The sequence below is a fragment of the Pipistrellus kuhlii genome, unplaced genomic scaffold (genome assembly GCF_014108245.1).
Source record: "Pipistrellus kuhlii isolate mPipKuh1 unplaced genomic scaffold, mPipKuh1.p scaffold_m20_p_5, whole genome shotgun sequence".
Classification (NCBI taxonomy): Eukaryota; Metazoa; Chordata; class Mammalia; order Chiroptera; family Vespertilionidae; genus Pipistrellus; species Pipistrellus kuhlii.
This window is the reverse complement of record NW_023425551.1, coordinates 30,920,492-30,944,156: the sequence shown is the minus strand read 5'-3', so window position 1 is coordinate 30,944,156 and position 23,665 is coordinate 30,920,492. Positions and strand designations below refer to the sequence as shown.

Genomic DNA, 23,665 nt, shown 5'->3' with positions numbered 1-23,665 from the left:
ATGGGCTTTGTGTTTGTGTCAGTTCCCTTGGCTTCCCAAGTTCCACAGGAGCAACATGGAGGAGCCCGGATGCATGCAGTATTGTCACCATTGAGTAATACTGAGTTTAGAGGAACCCACCTCTTTTATAGCAAGTCTGCTGTTTCTCCTGGAGGGAGGCATTAGCTCATCCCTTAAGACTTTTTTCTGCAAACATAATCCTTAGCAATGGCCCCAGTAAAGAGTGGTCAGGGCCTTGCATTCTTTACTCACTCAGCGAAATGTATGGGAGGGGGAGGCTGCCCTGGAGGAGTATTTCCCAATAATTTGAGCACCAGGAGGAGTACTTCAACAGTGTGGCCTTTTTCTGCTTTAAGTTTGCCATCAGTTTCTTCATAGATACTTGCATGGAGAGTGTTTATAACCAACTGTCTAATAGAAGAACTGTCATCTTCTTTTATTACAGGATGAAATTGAGAAAATCAAGAGAGAAGTCATAGTTGAATATTGTCAGAAGTAAGTATAGGATATGTAGCATATGTGAACTACATATGCTGATTTCTCTAACTCTGAATTCAATAAACACCAGAACTATGTAGAAATTCTCCAAGTTATGAGGTAGTCTGTTTTATTTGAGCCAAATCAAGCTCACCTCTGACAAGTGGAAGAAGGATCATTAGAAGTGAAGGATAAGAGATGCTTTGAAGGGGCCCATGCCTTTGCCTTCATGCAGTAGCAACCTGACCCAGACAGAGATTTCTTCATGACGGAGGTGCTCTATTTTCTTTGAAAGATAGTCTAGGAAAGTAGATCCTGAAAATTCTGTAGAGAGGACTCACCTCTGGACATCATCTATTCTGACTTTTCAGATTTAACCAGCACATGTCTCACTACGCTCTTCGGGGCCAGATCATGGCCTACTGCAATAGCCTGAGGGCCCTGCTGGAAGACTTTCCTACCATCAGGGACACTTTTTTCATGGTGGGGCAACCACAGGAAAAGAAGGGGTTGAGGGATTCCAAGAAGGGCTGCAAGGACGACCTCAGGTGCGTAACTTCCGTTAGAGCTTGTTGATCTCCCTCTTTACCCTACCCCTCACAGGGAAGAAGCATGCTAAGTTTGGCAGGGAAATCCTGCTCCAATTATTGTATTTGACCTTGATTTTCCAGTGCAGAAAGGCAAAAGAAAGAATTAACACTTTAAGAATGAGTACCTATGGGAGTAGGAAGGGGAGGTAGAGTTGGAAGAGGGCATAAAGGGATAAATGGCGATGGAAAAAATTAAATTAAGTTACGTTTAAAAATAAATAAATATACTTTAAACAATTAAATAAATAAATAAATAAAATAAAGTATAAGAGTATCTTTGTATTTGAACCCAGAGGAGTTCTTTGTTTATGGGCTGTTTGACTGCTTTTTCAGTGTATACAGTTTTATTTTCTCCTGGAGAGCCCTAAGATGTTCATCAATCACACCCTTTTACATAAGTCAGCCTCTAAAATAAGCAAACAAATAAGTAGACTTGATCTTGAGCTGTCCTGGCTTTAAATATTTTACTCAATGGGGTAGAAGAAATATTCAGAAGAACACGGTATACCAATGCCTTGGATAAATCAGTGCTTTTCTGTATTTCTCTGACAGAGAAAAAATATATGTGTGTAGTAATATTAAGTGATAATACTTTCTTATCATGCTTTATCCATTTTCCAAATGTCCTTACCTTAGTCTACTAGAGCTCACTCACCTGGATTAGGAGTTAGCATACCTATGCAGTCAGTGACTACATTTTCTTTAAAAAAAAAGAAGGAGGTGTTTTACAGTTACCGTATTTTTCGGACCATAAGACACACCAGTTTTTAGAGAAGGGAAATGAAGAAAAAAAGATTCTGAAACAAATAGTGTCCTAAAATATTTATGTGCATTAAAACCCAACATCACAATCATAAACACATGTAATCAATCCTGTAAGTAAACAGCAGCATTTAGAACCATTTTAGAGCCGGGCAAGCACACAGAGACCACACAGAGCCGGGCAAGTAAAAAAACTTTTTTTTAAAGTATATGTGTAGGCTATATTTGGACCATAAGACGCAGGGACTTTTCCCCCCCACTTCTGGGGGGGAAAAAGTGCGTCTTATGGTCCGAAAAATACGGTATTTAGTCTCCAAGGGGGAGAAAAAAACAACCTGTAAGATGAGCTTACCGCCCTCTTTCCTCTTTCCTTATTGCACAGTGCTGAGTATCAGTAATAATAATTACAATCATGGAACAGATAGATGAGGGGGATTTAAAGACTATTTGTAGCAGACCACTTATTCATTCATTCATCATTCAAACACTTCTATTCAGTGCTGACTTAGTACCAGGCACTTCGCTATGTACTGGAGTTACAAAGGTGACTAAACCATGGACTCTGGTGATAAATTCAGTCTAGTGGAGGAAAGATCTACAAACAAAAAAAGCGGTTTCAAAGATTACAAAGATAACATGTTGGAGTTATGTAAAAAGTTCAGTGATGGCATCAAAGGAGTGTTTAAGTCCTTCCCAGGGCCTCAGGGAGAAATTCAAAAGGAGGTTGTGACAGGTAAGTTGGAGTTCATCAAGAAAATGGAGATAACAGAACAGGCTGGAAAATGCTAGAGGATGAAAGAAGTTGAGTCCTTAAGCCCTTGATAACTGGCTATCAAAATAGTAGCCACTCCTACGTTGATACTGACAAGGTGCCCAATTTGTGATACCAGTGTTTTGTCTCAAGAGCTCAGCCAGTGTATTCACTTGGGGGGACTTCCGGATTTACCTAATGACAGAATGCATTTGAGAGAGAAGTAGGGCAAAGATAACTCAGTAGAACAACTATTTTGTAAAGGGTTTGACCTGTGTCCCAATGAGGCTAAAGTGCATCTTTCTGTCATATAAAACATCACAGGATAATCTTCTAAGGCTTATCAGTTCCACTCTCTCATCCATCCACTACTAGACAATTCAACCATTAATAAGCACAATCTAAAAATTTGGGATCAAATTTTAAAAATAGTTCCCAGAAATCTAACCATGAGTTCACTACACTTGTGTTTAGGATAAAAGGTATTCAGCAAGTCTGCTTTTGTTTCTGATCTGTTTTATTTGTAGCAGCCAAATAAGAAGGTTAGATAGAAGAGAGGGAGGAAAAATATCCTTCTAACTTGTCTTGCTTTATTCCTGTATTATTTCTTGTGGATGACTGTGTGTCTCCTAAAGCTTAAAGGAAGCAGTCTCTTGAGAGGGAGAGGGGAGAGCTTAGAGCCCTAAATCAGTTAATGTGTGATATTTGCTGGGCAAGTGTTTGGTTCACAAAATGAGAGCAACTCATACAGTCAGGTAGTGGATGAGCAGCAACTGGTAGAGATTCAGTGTTTCTCCACCAAACCCACCTCCTGCCTCCTAAACTCTCTGGATTTTAATACACTCACATAAAATGCGTTACAGGGGAAGGAACTTCTCTCTTATGTGGAAGTTTGGAAAAGATAAATGATTCTTTCTAACTTCAAAGTCTATGATTCATTCCATGAAGTAAGTGTTAATAAAAATTGAACACCAGCCACAAAGAAGTATAGTGGAGAGAGCCACGGCCTGATAGTTGGAATATTTGGACTTAACCCAGCTCAGTCTTAAGTTGCCCTGAGGACTCAGGCAGATCACTTCTCTTCAATCTCCAGATCTTAACTCTTTACCTAATGAGTGAGGAAGCTGAAGCAGCTTGCTGAAGTGAAATACATTATAATTCTTAGTGCTAAGGGGTCTAGAGCTCGATTCTAAGGAAAGGGACTACTGAGAAAGACTCACAGGAAAGGGGCCAGTCAAAAGTGTTTATGAAACGGTAAGTGAGTATATCCCATGCCAAGTTTAACTAGAGATGAAGGGTCAGAGTTGAGGAATGAGGGTCATAGAGGATAGGGATCCTCATCTCATTCATAAAATAAGGAGTTGGGTTTGATTGAAGATAAGAAATGTTTTGTGCAGAAACCGGTTTGGCTCAGTGGTAGAGCATCGGTCTGTGGACTGAAAGGTCCTGGGTTCGATTCCAGTCAAGGGCATGTACCTTGGTTGCGGGCACATCCCCGGTGGGGGGTGTGCAGGAGGCAGCTGGTCGATGTTTCTCTCTCATTGACGTTTCTAGCTCTCTATCCCCCTCTCTTCCTCTCTGTAAAAAAATCAATAAAATATATTAAAAAAAAAAAAAAAGAAATGTTTTGCTTTAAGTGCCAATTCCAATAATTGGTGCCCTTCTGTGTAGGATTCTGGGACATCCACATGTGACAGTGTTGTCGTTGATTGGCAATGTCTGTCATAGTCAAGGAAAGGGAGGAAAGTGGGCTCCTGCTTGTGTTTGCTATCCCTCTCAAGAAGAGCCCCATGTGTTGTATAGGCTTTAGATTCTTAGGTGCTACTTAATTCATAAGAGACTATAATGCTTGTAATGTACTGTGTTTAGTTCTAGCAAAGAACTCTACCCCCACCCCCAAAACTAGACCAGAATCTCTACTGAAGAGGAGCCAAGGAAAGCTCTCCTCCTAGGAAGGATGCCCCTAGACGCATCCATGCCCTCATGGCACCAGAGGAGTCTAGAGTCTGAAGACTAGGATGACACTCAGTCACACTCCCAAGAGCAGTGGCATTAGCTGATGGAGGAGCAAAGAAGGCACAGAGAGAAAGGACAGTAACATTAATTGAACCCTTACTATGTAACAGGCAGAGCCACTGCTATCCTGTACAGCTGCTTTATGTGCCTTAGAATAAGGCACCTCTTCCTCTGGGCAGGTTGCCCCATGTCCGAGTGCAGAGCTTAGCAAGTAAAGGAGGCTGGACCTCAGCCACTGCTGGTTGCCTCAGGGCACAACCTGAACAACAGTAGTACATGGAAACCGTGATGCCAAGCACTGTATGACAATGAATCCGACATGGTCCTTGCCCTTGAGGCAAGGGGAAATAGGCAGGAACATTATAATAAAGAATAAAATAAACATATCATGAAAGCACCCACCAGGAAATGTTCAGTATTATCTGAAGAACTGGGAAAGTGGGGATGGGGAGCAAGGCAGGTTTCTGGGAAGAGAGGATGCTTAACCTGGGTCTTAAAGGAAGATCAGTGTTTCAGGTAAACAAGGAAAAGAACATTAGCTCAAGCTGGGAGGCCCCCAAGTACAGAGATGTGAGACAGCATGTGGACTTGTGAGTGGCCCCTATCCAGGGAATGTGAGGATGTGATCAGAAATAGAATTCACAGACTGAGAGGCAAGATCCAGACGTCCGGCATTTGTCCTTCCACAAATAGAGAGAAAGATGAATAAGACGATTGTCAGGAACATCATTTAGGATGCTATCAAAACTGCACAGATGAGACATGCTTAGGGGGTGAAATCAGCTGGGCCAAGGGCTGGATTTAATATGGGGCTAAGGGAAAAGGAGGAGTCTAGAATGTCACCCAGAGTTCCTGGCTTGGATGAAAAAAAAGATGGCAGTGCCATTATTATTTAACTAGAGGCCCAGTGCACGGATTCATGCACCAGTGAGGTCCCTCAGCCTGGCCTGTGCCCTATCACAATCCAGGACCTCTCAGGGGATGTAGCAGTGCGTGAAGGGCAGATGGCCGGGGAAGAGCCCAAGCCAGGGCTGGGTGCCATGCCATTGGGTAACACTGCCACGGAGGCAGGAGAAGCTCCACCTCCATAGTTGCGCTTACCAGCCATGAGCCCAGCTTCTGGCTAAGCAGCACTCCTGTTGTGGGAGCACATTGACCACCAGGGGACAGCTCTTGTGTTCAGCATCTATCCCCTGGTGGTCAGTGTGTGTCATAGCGACTGGTCAGCAGTCGACCAGTGGTCTCGGTCGATTAGGCTTATATATATATAAATGGGTACAGAGGTTCCTTTTGTGGACGATGGAAAAACGTTCTGGATGTTGGTGATGTTTGCACAACAATGCCAATGTATTTAATGCCACTGAACTATACAATTAAAAATGTTAAATTTTATGGTGAGTATATTTTATCATAGTTTTTTAAATGGCAGAAAAGGGGATTTCAGTGCCAGTAAGAGGAAGCAATATGAAGAGGGAGATAATGAATCACAGCTCAGAAGCCTCAGCTTTGAATTTCCTTCATTAGTCTCCCAATAAATCTTAGGCTTCTTTATTTTTCTGTGTTTTCATCCACATCCATTCCATCCAGCTCCTGTCATTGAGTCATGTTTGTATGTCTAGCTGCTCTGGAATGTAAGCCCCTTGAAGGCAGAGGCTGTCTTCATTTCATGTCATGGGCGTGTACCTCCACCTTTACCATGGTTGAAAATGAGGATGGGAAGGGGGAATGGGCCCACAGGAAGTGCAGGGAGTTCCAACCAGTGGCTTTTAATTGAATTGTGAAATAACCGAGCATGTCTCATCTGCTGGTAGGAATTTGGACTTGGGCCCAGTAGGTGAGGCTCAGTAGTTGAGCATTGACCTATGAACTAGGAGAGTTGTCAGCAAACCGTAGCTCGTGAGCCACATGTGGCTCTTTGGCCCCTTGAGTGTGGCTCTTCCACAAAATACCATGGCCCGGGTGAATCTTATTTTGAAGAAGTGGTGTTAGAAGAAGTTTAAGTTAAAAAAAAAAATGGCTCTCAAAAGAAATTTCAATCGTTGTACTGTTAATATTTGGCTCTGTTGACTAATGAGTTTGCCGACCACTGAACTAAGATCATGGTTAGATTCCCAGGCAGGGCACCTGCCCAGGTTGCAGGCTCAATCCCCAATAGGGGTCATGCAGGAGGTGCAGGAAACAGTTGATCAGTGATTTTCTCTCATCCTTGATGTTTCTATCTCTGTTTTCCTCTGTGAAATTAAAAAAAAAAAATTAAATTTAAAAAAAAAGGAAGAAGAAAAAGAGTTGGAATTATTGAAAAAGGAAATGAGCATAAAAACTGATCATGGAAAGAGAAAGGATTGTCCCAGGGTGACACCGCTCAGGCTCCATGGAAACCATTTAAATACTTGTTATGGCATCAATATAATTAGTGGTGTGGTTTCCTCCAGCTGTGTGTGACTAGAAGCAGAAAGCGGAAGAGCTGTAGAGATCCAGAGTTGGGGTTGGCTGGATAGGTGGGTAGTGAGGGAGGGAGAGAGTGGGGTCAGAATGGACTTGACAGATGGAAGGGGAGACCGAGGGCTGAGTGATCTCCAGGATCGTATTTTGTAGGGATGAAGGAGGCTTAGTGGAAGTGAACGAGTGAGAAAACTGGAAGAACAGAAGGTAGAGCTGGGAAGGGAAGATATTTGAGTTTAGGATTTTGGAGGTGATATGGCCCCAGGAAATAATGAGGTCTGCTGTGATGCCCCGGAGCAGGTGGCTGAAGGGAACTGAAATGAAGGGGGATGGTGCTGAGCAGGTCAAGGAACTGTCAGGCCAAGGACCTGATGGGGGAGCCCCCCTATGGGGCTGAGAACGGGGCTACAGTCTTGCACTGAGCACCCAAACCTTTCTGCTGACCCTCCTCAGAAATGACTGCTTCCTGCAGGCAGGGAATGAAATGGCAGGGGAAAAAATGAATAAGGAGTAAAGATAACCATTTGGTAGAGGACCCTGTGGCTCCAGGGGCGCATGTGCTTCTCAGAGGCCAAGGACTGATTCAGCCACTGGCCTACAGCCTCTCGTCTCAGACATAGGCCCTGTGACTTTTTATTGTTGCTATTCGGGGCTTCTTCGGGACACTGTAAAACACTGTGAACTAAGCTAGCTTTGATGTGTCACAGAACAGAATAGTCTGATGTGGCTGCTGAAATAAAGAAATTCTCCAAGCTAACTTCACACTTTGTTCCTGAGCTTCAAATTATCTGATGAAAACCCTGGGACTTGAAATGTAGGTTTGAGGCCAGTGATTCACTCTATTCACAGTAGCGTTTTCATGATTTAAAAGGTCTCATTTTCAGAATGTTTGATATTGGAAACATTCGGTCCTGAGTTCAAATGAGTCACATTTTACTTTGATAAGGGGCAAGGGTCATCTTATTGTCTCCTAGAGACCCCAAAATAATAGCAACGGTCAAGAAATGCCCCCATAGCTTCCAAAGTGCCCCCAAGTGGGTAAGATCCTGCCATCAAAAGCCCTTGCATAGGCAGTGGAAGTGGGTACAAATGTGAGAGAGATGGAATCAGTAAGATCTGAGGAGTAAAGAAGGGAAGGTCTCTGATTTCTGGTTTTGGGGACTAAAGGATTGCGGTTCTTTGAACACAGTAAGAGGCATAAGATTGGGATGGAAGGAAGTGGGGAGTTCAGCTGTTCCCTTTCTTTTCTTTTTAAATATATTTTTATTGATTTCAGAGAGGAAGGGAGAGGGAGAGAGAGAGATAGAAACATCAATGATGAGAGAGAATCATTGATCGGCTGCCTCCTGCATGCCCCTGCACTGGGGATCGAGCCCACGGCCCAAACATGTGCCCTTGGCCAGAATTGAACCTGGGGACCCTTGAGTCCGCAAGCCGACGCTCTATCCACTGAGCCAAACAGGCCAGGACAGCTGTTCCCTTTCTTGATTGAATTGGTCTGAGGCACCAAGCAAGATGAAGCAAGTTGGACCACAGGAGGGGACCAGGCCTGCAAATGTGAGTTCAGGAGCCACTGGCGAATAGATGGTAGTTGCAGCCAGAAGAGTGAATGAAATTACCCGGGGAGAGTGGGAAGAGCAGAGCAGAGGGCTGAGTGGACCCAAGGAAGACCGGGCAAGGCACCATGTAGGCTGGGACTCTGCATCCTCTGCTTCCCTCCTTCTGCTGTCCGTGTCAGAACTGCCTGCTCAACACAACCAAGGCAGCCCCAAGCTAGCACTAGTCTCTGGCTTTACCCCACAACCCTCACTTCTAGGACGTCCTCTCATCAGCATGTTCAGGTCCTCACTTTTTTTTTTTTTTTTTTTTTTAATATATTTTATTGATTTTGTACAGAGAGAAAGGGAGAGAGATAGCAAGTTAGTTAGAAACATCGATGAGAGAGAGTCATCAATCAGCTGCCTCTTGCACACCACCTACTGGGGATGTGTCCGCAACCAAGGTACATGCCCTTGACCGGAATCGAACCCGGGACCCTTCAGTCCCCAAGCCGACGCTCTATCCACTGAGCCAAACCGATCTCGGCAGGTCCTCACTTCTTAACAAATTACTCTGAGGTCCCTCATTGTTACGAAGCAAGTCCCCAAGAGATGGACCACCGGAGCCAATTTGATTAAGCATGCTAGAATTTATTACAGATTTGAATCTGGGCTCAAACCATGGCTGACGCAGCAGCCAGTAAACACCCAGGTAAGAGCCCCGATGGAGGGGCAGTCCCTCCAGAGCGCTCACACAAAAACACAGACAAACACACACCTACCGCGGCCAGTCAGGCTCTTCGGAATGGGGGTCCCTCATGGTCCTGGCTGGGGATTCCAGTCATGATCCCCAAGGACCACCAGGGAGCCGAGTCCGATGCAATAAAGAAAAGAGCCATCTCCATGCTAGCATGGGATATCCCACTCATACCGGCAGCATGGCGGAAGAGAGCGAATTTCGCCCAGTCCAGGGGTTTTACTCAGGTCGGTGATGTCACTGCCTCGGCTAACCCTGATTGGCCCCTCAGGACTAAATTCTAAAGACTGGGGACAGCCTGCAGGTTTGTTCCCAGTCACACCCTGCTTGACTGGAATGTGGCCCTATCTTGCCCATAATACAAAAGCCGAACTAAAGGTTATCTACAGTTTCTACCCCCGAAGCCACTGAGTCAGTGGGAGTCAATCTCCTGTAACTACCCTCGAAGTCAGATAGCAAGGTTAAAATTCAAACAGCAGTTTTTACCCAAGTATGAGTGCTACCATATTTCACTCATGACATAAAATATTTTTCAAATGCTTGACACTCTTCTGAAAAACCATTCCTTAGACCAGTCCTGTGAGTCAGGAATCTTTATTTCTAATTTATGGATGAAAAGACTCAGAAGATAATCTGTCTAAAGTCACACAGATGACTGAAACTGGTTTGGCTCAATGGATAGAGCGTCAGCCTGCGGACTGAAAGGTCCCAGGTTTGATACCGGTCAGGGGCATGTACGTGGCTTGAGGGCACATCCCCATGAGGAGGTGTGCAGGAGGCAGCTGATCGATGTTTCTCTCTCATCGATGTTTCTAACTCTCTATCCCTCTCTCTTCCTCTCTGTAAAAAATCAATAAAATATATCTAAAAAATAAATAAAGTCAGATGTTGGTCTAAGCTCAGGTTCTCTGATGCCAGGTTGCACATCTGATAACTGCACAGAGCACCATTGTCCACACGAGATGAACACAGCTCATTAGACCAAAAGGCTCCATTTAAGGGGGAAATAGGCTCACTCTCACCCTCTGTTACAGTGGCCACCTCACTCCTGAGGAGTTGGAGAAACAGTGGGTCAGGATGCCACTGCCCACTAAGTGTAGTAGAAAGATCATAAGCTCCTATTTGTGTGAAGGTCAAACACAGACAAAACCCAACGCTACCTTTTAATGGTGTATTCATGGGTGGTAAAAACTACAAAAAAAAATCTAGCATCGATGAGTGTAAAAGTCAGGGTGGTCGTTCCTCTGGGGCCACCAGGCAGGTGCAGATCAAGCTTCAGCAGAACTGGTGGCATTGTCATTCTCCCGCAGTGGGTACCTGGCACTTGTGCAAGTCCTTATCAGACAGGTGTAGATTGTGTGTTTATATGTAAACAAAGAGGCAGCTATACTGCTGCCTAAGAAAGGAGGAGGCGTTTGGAAGTGGAGAAGAGCACGGAGAGGAGGAAGAAGACAAAGAGGGCCAGAGTGAGGATCCCTGTGAGGAGACGTGGCGGGGAGAGCAGGAAAATGGAGACCGCTCTCTAGGGCCTGGGTTCTGGAACGGGCCGGATCTGCACTTAAATCCCAACTTTATCTCCTAGGACCTCAGTTTTCTCACCTATGAAACAGGAACAAAGTAGGTACATCCAAAAGTTGGCAGAACAATTAAGTGAGAAGATGTGTGTGGGGGAGGAAGACATTTTACTCTACCATTTCAGGTTCTCTCAGCTGATGTAATAATCAAGTTGAGTTGAGACAGATTAATAAGAGAAAAGAACCCAAATGTAATTATACGCCTATGTATAGGAACCCCACATCCGTGAGAGAGTCGGAGACCCCCATGTACATAAGAGGTTAGAAGACAGAAAGGTAAGCAAGGCATTCTGAGCTAAGGGAGGAGGTCAGTCGCCTGGGGCTCAGAGGAGAGGAAGGCCAACTGGCAGGATGATAAGAAGAGCAGATGGTCAGTAATTAGAAGTTCGCCCTGCCCTCTAGGCAGGTCATAAAAGTTACCTCTGGAGATAACGTTCGTTATGGACAAGCCCTCCAAAGTAAGTTCTTGAAGGGAGAGGTAAAAATTTCTCTTGAGTCCACAGGGTCTCAAATGCCTTCAGCTCAAAACAATCCATAAGCTGAAGTGGCACGTCTTAGGGAGCCTGGTCTGAACCCCCTCCTGTGTAACCCTCCAAATGGGGCCAGTTCATGCCTTCCTTTCCTGTCTCACCATACCCCCCTCGCCCCACCTCCATGCCCACTCCTTCCTCAGCACAACTCGGCTCTTTCCTGCTGGGCTGTTTATAGCTGTGGCCACCTGTGCGAGGCCCGAGAGGAGGCCCGCCGCCCGCAGGCTTGGACGCCCGGCTGGTGTGTCACCACAGGCCGGCTGTCACCACAGGCCGGGCTGGTATAAATAGTTCACGCTGGCCACGCTTCTGAGAACCGCTGTGCTACCCACGCTTCCTTCTGCTGCAGGAGTCCGCCCCGGCCCCGGGGCCTGCTGTCCTCTGACGGGAAAGCCTTCCTCAACTTATGGTTCCTACCTCATCCTTCTGAAGTGCTGGTGATGTTCAAAACTCTGACAGAAAAGGTTTGTGTTCTCGTGTGTGTGTGCCGGGGTATAAACTGCCTGGGTTTTCATGACTCATGGTTAAACACATCAATTTCAGAGAAAGTCTCTTGTTGTTTTTTTTTTCCAGAAACAGTTACTAAGTGAAATCTTCTCCCAACTCCTAATATTATTATATTATATTATATTATATTATATTATATTATATTATATTATATTATACTATACTATACTATATTATATTATATTATATTTACTGCATTATATTATTTTATTTTAATAATTTTTCCTAAAATTATAATTTCTCTTGGGCCTCCTTATTTTATGAGTTCTGTTTCTCCCTGGTCATTAATGAGCACTAATTCAAATTTCTGACATTCTTTATTATTCCTCAATTTCCTCCCAAACCCTTAGGGGGGAAAAACCACCTAGTTTTTCTGAAACTCAGGAAAGGCTAAGGTCACATTTAAGCACAGTAACCAGCTAAGCCTGTGTTCTGAGGTACTGCTCTGTGTAGTAAGTACCTAACTTACTGATAGAGTATAATACTGGCAACCATAAACAAGTTAATACAGCAATACATAAAGCACTCCAATAAGTATCTGTTCAATAAAGCACCATGTTGAAATTGGAAGTTTGGGGACAGTTAGATTTTTCTTTGTAAGTGAAAGCCTAGGTTTCTCACACTTTCTTCTCTCCCTTCTCCCCTCAGCTTTATTGGGGTGCAATTAACAAGTACAAGTGTACAACCCGACGGTTTAATATATGTATACATTGTGAAAGGATCACCACAATTAAGTTAATTAACACATCCATTGCCCCATAGATACGTGTGGTAAGAACATTTATCAACTTTCTTAGAAAACGTCCAGGGTTAGGTGAAAAATAACATAAATAGGGCCACTTCAACATGGAACCAGAGCTGTCATCCCTTGTGCCTCTTACTCCTCCAGCCTTCGGGATGTTTAAACTGAGGGACATAACTTTTGGACTGGGCCTACAGCAACACTGCAGTCCAAACTACTGTTTGCAAAGCTAATAGGAATGAAGACATTCTGATTACTGGACTAAAAATTGAATACGTTCTTAGAATTAGCAACTGCATGTATAGCTGAAGAATAACCTAGTTTATTTGCACCTATAGAAACTTCATCCGTGATTTATTAACAACACGAGAAACGTCTTCCTTCTCTTCATGTAATTATTCTCCTTCCCCTTTTCATGAAAGCTCCTTGCCTTTACTCTCTAATCAGAACAATATTCAGGTCTTTGCCTGAATCAGTGCTTCCCAAATAGCTGTTCTCTTGGTTCTCAAATAACTGTTTGATGCCTCTCCCGTTGGCCTTTACTTTAGGTTGTCACAGACAATACAGCATTGTAAACCGTGGTCACCAGGCTGTACATTAGACCCCAGAACTTACTCATCTTACAACTGAAAGTCTGTACCCTTTGACCAACGTGTCCCCATTTCCCTCACACCTTGGCAACCACCATTCTCTAAGTTCGACTGTTTTTTTAGATTCCACATGAGTGAGATCATATAGCATGTGTCTTTCTTTGGCTGCCTTATTTCACTTAGAATAATGTCCTCCAGGTTCACTCATGCTATTGCAAATGGCCAGCTCTCCTTCTTCTTTATGCCTGATGTATATTCGTGTGTGTGTGCACACGCACGTGTCATTTAAAAATTTTATTTACCTTTTCACTGAACTCTTGGATTATTTGTTTAGCTTGGCTATTGTGAGCAATGCTATAATGAATGCAGGAGTGCAGATAATCTCTTCGAGTTACTGAGTTTGTTTCCTTTGTATGTATATCCAGAAGTAGGATTGCTGGATCATATGATAGCTCTACACATGAACGACTGAAATCGAGCCCCTATCTTACACCTTTATATTTCTCACACAAAAAAAATAACTTGAAATGAATTAAAGACTTCAATGTAAGACCAGAAACAATAAAATTCTTAGAGGAAAACAGGGGAAAAGCTCCTTGACATTGGTCTTGGCGATGATTTTTTTTTTTACATAACACCAAAAGCACAGTCAACAAAAGTGAAAATAAACAAGTAGTACTACATCAAACTAAAAAGCTTCTGCATAGGAAAGGAAGCAATCAACAAAATGAATAGGCAATCTATGGATTGGGAGAATATTAACAAAGCATACATTATATGGGGGTAATACCTAAAATTGGAATTCAATAGGAAAAAAAAAAATCTGATTTTAAAGTGGGCAAAGGACCTGAACAGACATTTTTCCAAAGAAGACATACAAACGGCCAACAGGTAAGTGAAAATGTGCTCAACATCACTAATCATCAGAGAAATGCAAATTGAAACCACAGTGAGATATCATCTCACACCTGTCGGAATAGCTGTTATTAAAAAGCGACCTGGACATGTAGCTCAGTTGGTTTAGCATCGTCTGGAGATGCCAAGGTTGCGGGTTTGATCTCAGTCAGGGCACATACAAGACAGCATAAATAAGTGGGAAAACACTTCTCTCTCTCTCTCCCTCTTTCTCTAGAATCAATAAATTAAAATTAAAAAAAAAGACAAGAGACAAATATTGTCACGGATGTGGAGAAAAGGGAACCCTTGTTCACTGTGGATGGGAATGTACTGGTGTAGCCATTATGGAAAACAGTATAAGATTCCTCAAAAAATTAAAAAAATAGAACTAACCTTTCTTCCATTGAAGAATTATTAAATTATATATATTCAGTTAGATCATAATTCTACACTTTTCTCCCACTGAAACATTAATATTTATGATCTAGAGTTTGATTTTTAGTTATTTGTTTTTTTAGTTATATGTTTAAACTGTGTTGATAAATCTCTATGAGTCCCTCACAGGAGTTTCTTTGTGACCCTTATAATTTATCAGTGGTCATACAAGCTTTTATTTATGTGAGGCCACCAATGGCTTTAAACAAAGAGGAACACACTGCTTTAAACTCCCCATTCAAGGAGTCACCTTGTCCAAAAGCATATAACCCAGTTTATCAATGTTTGTTGTTCTGTTTTTCAGATGTTATCTTGTAATTATTATCCTGTGTTATGCTATGAAAATGTGTACCTAAATATTTGTGTTTGAATACATCATCTTTAATAGTTGCTCATGTATTTTATATGCTTCTTATAAATTTCTTAAAACTTACTTTCTTGTATTGATTTTACCCGCAGGCAGCATTTAGAGCCTTAAAGCTAACTCTACAGCTGATGGCTCCTCTCCATGACATTGTGGCCTACCTTTTCAGTTTCGCTAAACTTGGGAATTTCCCAGCATGCTTTGAATTTCCTCCAAGTCCTAATCCCTTGAAAGGTGACTGGGGAGGAACTGAGGGCATTGGTAAGTGATTAAAGATAATTAGATCATCTTCAATATTCAGTTAGAATTCTGTGAAGCTCTTCCTCTATTTCCACCCCCAACCCCAGCTTTACTCAGATATCATTGACAAATAAAATTGTTTAAAACATTGTTCAGCATGATGACTTGATACACACATACATTGAAAAATGATTTCCTCATCTAGTATTATAATTACAAAGAAGCTCTTAATACTTGAAAAGACAGAACTAAAATATTTTCTTATAAATTATAGTAATAAGAAGGGCAAAGGGAAAGTCCTATTATATACTTTCAAAACTGATTAATTCCAATTTTCCAGGTTAAACCACAAAGTATGCACACCAAGTCAGGAGTGAGGAAGCCTGGGTTTCTACCCTGCCTCTGCCACTTGGTTACTGGAAGTTGGACACTTTACTCTCCGGGTCTCTGTTTGTGCATCTGTAAAATGAGGATGATAATACCTGTCTCACAGAGATGTTCTGTAAATCAAAATCTATGTAAAAATTCTAAAAGGATGTATAAGCCCCACTACATATTAGTGCTCTTTCATCCCCTGTCTCTTCCTGGATTTCGTGAACTGACATGACGAGGAAAGCCAAGCATTCACCATCAGGAAGCTTGCAGACAGCCCTTAATTAGCTCACAGTGGCCCAATGGTCCTGTCACGAGAATGATTGAGGCTTTAGTGTTACCTTCCCAGTGCTAATCCATGAACTCTAACTCAGTACTAGGTCCTAAGATAAATGCACAGGATTCTGAAATGCTTTGTAACCTGGGTTTACCAGAAGCAGGGAAACTGACCTTGTTATTTTAATAATTTGACTCCTATCTAAATTATGCCATTAGTCATGTAAATATTAATTAATAGCAATCTAAACTAATAAAAGAGAAAGATGCAAATTGGCCATACCTTTGTGCCACCCACCAGCCAATCAGGAGTGAGTATGCAAATTATCCCAACAACGGTGGAGTGTTAATTTGCATACAAAGGTACTGAGCGACCTGGAGCGGGACCGCTTGTGTTGTCACCATGGCAACGAAGCAGGCATTCTGCCACTCCAGCCACTCAGGGCCTCTGGGCAGTGTGGGAAGGCAGAAAGGAGGCTTCAGGCCAGAGCGAAGGTGGTGCCAGCAGAAGAATGGGGAAGAAAGACCATTCTTGCATGAATCTTTGTACATTGGGCCTCTAGTATATTATAACATAGTAGCTAAGGATTTTAAGGGATGAGAAGCACCAGCAAAATGAGGGAATATGCCTACTGAAATCTAGTGGTCTTCAATGTAATAGAATTTGAATCTTTTCCTCTCTGGTGGGTGCATAAAGGAAATATGCTTATGGTGCCCCTGACTAGCTTGCCGGTAGATTTTCACTGTGCTAATGAACTCCGAAGGGATCTGTAAGCCTTCAGGTGGGAGACACAGGGAAGGGTGTGCGTGGTGATCCATGAGAAAGATCATGCAGCTTGAAGACGGGGCGGGGTTGGTGCTGCCTCAGGAGAAAGCACTGAAGTGTTGCCAAAGAACGAGCTTCCAAAACAGCTGGCAAGTCTTCAACAGAAGCATCAGGGATTAGAGAAGTTCCAAAGCTCGTAGAACCTTTCCTTTTACCAATTCAGGAACTGCTGTATAAAGAGGTCTCCTCAGAAAATAAGCTGACTCTCTTTGGGGAGCTTCTGGATGTTTCCATGGTGTGGGGAGCTGAGCTTCAGATGAGGGACGGGAGAAAGGAGGATGTTCCAGCAAAAATGCTGTCCCTGCCCTTGAAATGGGGGACAGGTGCTTTATGGAGATGATATAGAAGCTGAGATAGAGCCGGAGCCACATTTTCAAAGAAGGCCATTGCACAGGAAGTCCTAAGGCCTGCAAGGAACCTTGTCCTCCCCTGAATCCATGGAGAAAAATAGGATGGATGGTCCTGACAAGGCAAGCAAAGGGCAGGGGCAAGACAGCAGAAAGGATGACGTGTGGCCAGGCCAAAGACTGCTGAGCCCACCAGCATGACCCTGAGGAACAGTGGGAAATGAGGCCAAACGGCTGAGGAGCTAGAATGCAGGATGAAGGGAACTGGTTTCTTACTATTTATATGCTTATGAACTGAAATCATCGACGTAAGTGTGGGATTACAGACGCACACCTTGTGTTGCCAGCAAAAACTTTTGTGCTCCAAGAGGATGTGCAAAGTTTTGCATACTCCGCTTGGCTGAAAATAGATAAATAGAAAGTTGAACTAAAAACAAAACAAAAAAAACTCCCACTCTAAAAGAATCATTTAAAAAAGACTAGGCTGTCCAGTTCCTGGCCTGCTTCCCAAAGGAAGCACGGAGAACCAGGGTGAAAAGATGAGATGGTCTGTTCATACACTCCCCAACTCTTTCCTGCCATCCCAGAGCTATTTGCAGTTGGGTGAGATGGCTTCTGTGGACATGTATGCTATAAAACATTTGCAAAGGGACACAGCGTTTTAGCATTGGTCCTCCCACTTGACTGAGGAGGCAGTTCTTAGACACACGTCCTAAGCGGACAGCTCTGCGACCCCTGCCAGATTCCCTCCTTCCGTGAAAGCCAGCAGCTCCCTGGGGAGACCGCATGAAGCAGAGGATGTAATCAGAACGTGGGAGTTTACGCTGCGACTTCCTGGTCAGGATTAGGAGGCCAATTAAAGCCCAGATGCTGCACACTCATCTTGGTGTTTCAGGAACTCTGGAGACAAACGAGGAACAGGGTGTACTGCCTCTGAGGCGTCATGTGAAGACAGGGCCCCTGGGATTCCTCTCTCTGATTTCCCCGCACAGGCCCCTGGGGCGGGGGCGGGGGGTGAGGGAGCTGGGGGAAAGGCTCGTTTGTTTCCAGGTGCAGGTTTTCTCCCAACCCCACAACCAGGACCACAGTCAACCCTCTACCCCGTCCTCACAGACAGGCTGCCTTCCCAGCCAGTCCCAGCCAGCTCACCTCCCCTCCCAGCGGCAGTGTGGCCCCACAAAGATAGGGAAGCCTGAGTGAGGACTCTAAAATCAATAAGGAACAAAGGAAGGACAGTCCCTCCGTCCCACCTATATCTTCATGAACATGCTACCTATCCCAGGGAAGAGTTTTGATGGGAAGTGATCAGGTAACAGTGCACACACACAGCAATACGAACAGCAATGGAAATAATATGAGGAGAAAGTCACCCATAACTCAGTCACTCCAACAAGTGAAATATTTTTTATCACCTTTACTCCCTCCTAGCCCCTGCCCAAATACACTTTACACTTACCCTGAACAGAGCTTCAATCACAGGGCATGTGCAGCTGCATTTTTTTTTTTCCTTATCATTGCAGAGGATTATAAACATTTCACCCCGGTTGCTGCTTAGACAGAGCGTGTTGCTTACAGAGCAAACACACCAGGCCTTGAGCAAATAAGGCTCACTGCCCACCCCTCCTCCACCCACCGTGGAAGTTCTTGTACAATTTATTCTAACCTGACTCCTCTTCTGGTGGAAATTCCTTTTTCAGCCCAATATGACTGTCAGATTTATAGGAGTCGTAAAAAGTTTGATGATTAAACCAAATTCATTTGGAGCTGGGAAAATATCAAAAAACACATTTTTCTGTTGTGCGTAAAACATCAAATGAGCATGAAACCTGGACTGCTCATCTTTCCCCAAAGCCAGGAGCCTATCACTGCAAGTATCCGGAGCCATCCTCAGTCCTGGTTCTACCTCATCGGCTCTGAGGCAGCTTCCCCACTCCCTCAGTTCCTCTGACTTGGAAATATGGGAGGAGATCCAGTGCCAGACCAGGCAGTGCAGAGGCTGCTCAGGTCTGATCAGACTGTTGGGACAGAGTAACTCCAAAATGGCCCTGGGTCTCCCAACCAACTCACTTCTGCCTTGGGCTACATAACAGGCACTGTGATCAGTTTCCACGGTCCTTCTTTTCCCATGGCCGGGATGTCCTCTCAAGTAGAAAGCTATCCCTGTCCTTACAGGAAGTTGCCAAGCAGTTCAGATAGCTGGCATGCTGTAACCCAGCAAGTGTGCCCCCGCCCCCACTCCCCATGTTCCCTAAGGGCTCATCGTTTTCTTCTTGTGCTCTCCCCTTCTGACCAGCTCCTTTCCTGGACCATCACAGAGACCATCTAGACCCAGGCCAGCTTCTTCAATCCAGCATTGAGTGCCCCCAAAGGTCCCTAACGTAAATTTCCATCCAGAACACATACAAATCTACTCATATGCAGTCTACTTTTTCAGTAAGAGTCCAAGAAATAAGCCAGTTTTGGAACTCTTGTCAACTATTCCTTAAATGACAAGCATCTCCTAGAAGTGTGTGTGTGTGTGTGTGTGTGTGTGTGTGTACATGTATACATCTATGCGTGTATATTGTTTGCTTGCCTTGGATGGTTTGAGTCTTCTTTAACTCAGAGCCAGCTGCAGGATGAGCCAGTGACAGAGAAGGCTGGTTGGGTGGCATGGCCATGAGAAATGAGTGCTGGGCTATAGTAATTTCAAGCCCCTAAGGGGTCTACTGAGTCCTATATTTTCCAATTCCTTGCAATATGTCTTTTTAGAGACTCTAGCTCTATATATTTTAAAACTTTCTTTTATATATATATATATATATATATATCCTGAAAAGACATATATATATATATATACATACATACATATATATATATATATATATATATATATATATATATATATATATATATATATATAGTTGTGTGTTTTTTTGAGTATTTGAAGGAATTTTATCTTATACTAGTGGCCCAATGCATGAAATTCATGCAAGGGGCTCGGCCTTCGCAGCCCCAGCTGCCTCTCGGCCCCGCCCACTGGTTGTTCCAGAAGGTTGTTCTGGAAAGTCATTCTGGAAGGTCATTCCATTGTCCGGTTAATTACCATTTTAGCTCTTTATTATATAGGATTTTGAGAGAATTTTAAAGTATAATGTGAGTCTTCTCAATTTAACATCTCCCCCCTTTTTTAAAGACCGCAAGAGAGAGAGTCAGGAATCAAAAGCCTTTCCTTATTCTGCTGAAAAGCAAAATCAGTTTTTATCTTCCGAAGGAAGGAAGGAAGGAACGTGACACAGAGCTTGGGTTCTAGAACAGAACGTTTTTCTGGACTTCCAAACCATAATTAGCATACTCACAAACAAAAAGAAAAGGTAAACAGTTATTTGGGAGGTGAAATGATGGTTCACTGGATTAGCTAATGTAGCTGGTATTTCACACTATCTCCTCATGTTGTCTGTCTCCCAGTGTCTGAGCTTCAAGGGCTACAGAAAATGATTGACAGCCTCGAGAGACCCCAAGACCCCACCCAGGTGTCCCAGGCGCTCCTCCTCCGGAGGGAGGTCCTGTTTTTGCAATTCGATGCTGCAGTGAGGCACCTCATCCGGTAAGGGCCCGAGCGCTAATCCTGTCTAGTAAATTCTGCAGGGCAGATGTTTCTGAGTGACCATCGAGGGAGACCACTTTTAGCAAGATTAGAGAACAAACCTTAAATAGTCAGGGGCACAGCCCAATCCAGAACCACTGTGGCTACCAGCTGTGTTCTTCCACAAAGGCCATGGGTGTGGACTGTGTTCTTGTGGGATAATTTATAGTCTTGATTTTCTTAAAGGTGATTTCAGTGCAGTTAGTTTGCATAACAATTGCTGCTTTCAATATTCAGATGATTTTATTGGGAATAATATTTTTATACTTCTGAAGATGATTCTTTCCAAGAGTTTTGTTTATTGTTTTCAGCCCTTAACTACCTTTCAGAAGATCAGAGCTTGCCCTGTACTTCTGAAGCCAATGGAATCGGCTACCTGAGTTGTTAAAAATAAATAAATCTAGCCCTGGCCTTGAAGGTAGTAAGTACTCTGCATATAAAAAGAATGTTTATCTGGTTAATTAATCGTGACTGATGAGGGAATTTGTTTGGATTAAGAGTCACTGTTTCCAGGATAATTAATACATTTTGTGTAGAAAGGAAAGAAGGCAGTCCTGGGGGTCTCTCCTTATCCTTAAATTGCCAACACTCATTAATGTCCTTTGATTCGTTCTCTGTGGGAGTATTTAGTCAATGAGGAAGACCTGGGAGGCAGGGAGTGCTCTCCGCTGTGGATCACTCCCCACCCCCCACCCCACCCCGAAGTGTGGGTGTCCATAGAGGATGGAAGTGTGAGGACTGTACTGAACTATATTTGCTCTCTGTACTCTGCCTTTTCCACATTGTGAGCATCAGGGGACTGGATCCGGCTCATTTGTCTTCTTTTTATTGACAAAGCTTTCTGAGCTATAGCCTAGTCAAGCAGGTAGGATTAAAAGGCTCTAATTGTCAGGATGGCCATTTATTAGCCTTCTGGGCTCTGAAACCCCAAGTCAGAATTTGCAATGAGTTTACATAGGGTGAAGAAAAAGGACTATACTCCAAAAGGTTTTTTGGGGGGTTTCAGCTACATGGGGTTCAGCTTGCTATGGTTCTCCCAAGGGACTGCTCTCCTTCCCCCCAGGAATTGCTTTGTGGGGCTTTCTTGGTCCTGGCACACTCAGTCTGCAGGAAGGGAGGGCCCTGTGGCCTATGTCTGAGTACGTAATACTCACAAGGCCAGGGGTAAGGTCATTTCTTTATGACAACTCAGATAGCCGGTTCAGAAAGTGTCAGGACCAGAACCAGAACCTAGGTGCACTGATTCCAAAACTTGAGAACTGGGTGGGTACCAGACAGCAGTACTGAGAGAAAAGGGGACTCTGAAGAGAAGTCCCCTACTAACCTGGTATCACTGGAATCCGAAAGAACTTCTGGGACTTAGTCCCACTTTTTTTACCCTACGTAAGTCCCTTGCAAAATCTGACTTGCTGTTTCGGAGCCCAGAGACGGGAGAAAAAGAGAAGCTGAACAGTAAATGGCATCCATCTTGCTGGTTTTATTTAGTACTGAACCTGCAAACAAGGAAAAATCCTTAGGTAATCAAAGAGACAGGAAGCTTGGGAAGTGTCCTCGCCCTTCCCAGCACTCACAACCTCGGAGCAAATATGATTGTTTACCCCAGGAAAATTTCTGCTTATGTAAACTGAAGACTTCTTAGCGTTTGAAAAAGAAAGAACTGAACTCTTAGCTAGCATGAGAACAGCATGCTCCCATAGACTAGGGCCGTGGTCAGCAAACCGCGGCTCGCGGGTCACATGTTGCTCTTTGGCCCCTTGAGTGTGGCTCTTCCACAAAATATCACGGCCTGGGCGAGTCTGTTTTGAAGAAGTGGTGTTAGAAGAAGTTTATGTTTTAAAAATTTGGCTCTCAAAAGAAATTTCAATTGTTGTACTGTTGATATTTGGCTCTGTTGACTAATGAATGAGCCAGGGGAAGAGGACATTATCTGCCATACAGGGCCACAGAAGAATTGCTTTTGGGAACAGAGTGAAAAACCAGGGGCTGTGGAAAGCAGACTTTGTGCATTGGGAGCATGTGGTATCCCCAAGTTTCCACGGGAGCATACTATTGGTTCATTTAAATCATTTTGTGGTATACAATTTTTATAAGTATTTATTTGAGCCAAATTGATGACGCATGCTGGGTAGGGAACAAGATCTCAAATGCTCTGGAAAATAAAAGTTTGCAATTTCTCTTATGCATTTGAAATTGAGACAAGAACCAAGGAAGATTGCATGAAGGTGGGAGAAAGCAAGGTGGGGATCAGTTTGCGGTACAGTAATGAGATTGTGTGTTCTCTTGCTCCCCTTAGTAATAGGGTTATAAAGGGGGCATTTCAAAGGTGTGTTAGCCTAGATGCACAAGAACAATGGACAGAGCTGGCTTAAAAACCTTCACTAAAGAAATTATAGCCCTGCCAAGACCGGTTTGGCTCAATGGATAGAGCGTCGGCTTGGGGACTGAAGGGTCCCAGGTTCGATTCCGGTCAAGGGCATGTACCTTGGTTGCGGGCATATCCCCAGTAGGGGATGTGCAAGAGGCAGCTGATCGATGACTCTCTCTCATCGATGTTTCTAACTCTATCTCTCTCCCTTCCTCTCTGTACAAAATCAATAAAATATATTTTTTAAAAAAAGAAGAAAAAAAAGAAATTATAGCCCTGACCGGTATGGCCAGTTGGTTGGGCGTCGTCCCATGCACCGAAAGACTGCCAATGTGTGGGCTCAATCACGGGTGGGGCGTGTGCAGGAGACAGCTTATTGATGTTTCTCTCCCTCTCTCTTCCTCTCTCTCTAAAATCAATTTTTATATATACCATATAAGAAATTGTATATATACCATTTATATTTATATATACAATATATATATTTATAGGCCTGGGGCATGACTACTCACCATGGCCTGCCCAGTTAGGAATTTGTGATTTATTACAGCACCCTTTTATTGCCCACACAGAGAACGGAAACCACTCCTCAGAAATAAGCAGGGACTGCACTTGGCCCCTGTGGGGTCAGGATGGGGAGGG

The 23,665-nt window shown here is 43.6% G+C and overlaps 1 protein-coding gene across 1 annotated transcript in view; it reads left to right on the top strand.

The window, feature by feature from the left end:
• Window positions 1–23,665, top strand: part of LOC118705545 (coiled-coil domain-containing protein 162-like) — a 66,571-nt gene continuing 42,906 nt past the window's right edge. The window contains exons 1-5 of the mRNA XM_045572901.1: window positions 1–78; window positions 446–495; window positions 849–1,025; window positions 2,408–2,562; window positions 20,481–20,619. Of these exons, the coding sequence (XP_045428857.1) occupies window positions 1–78; window positions 446–495; window positions 849–1,025; window positions 2,408–2,562; window positions 20,481–20,619 (599 nt within the window). The remainder of the gene's footprint in view (window positions 79–445; window positions 496–848; window positions 1,026–2,407; window positions 2,563–20,480; window positions 20,620–23,665) is intronic.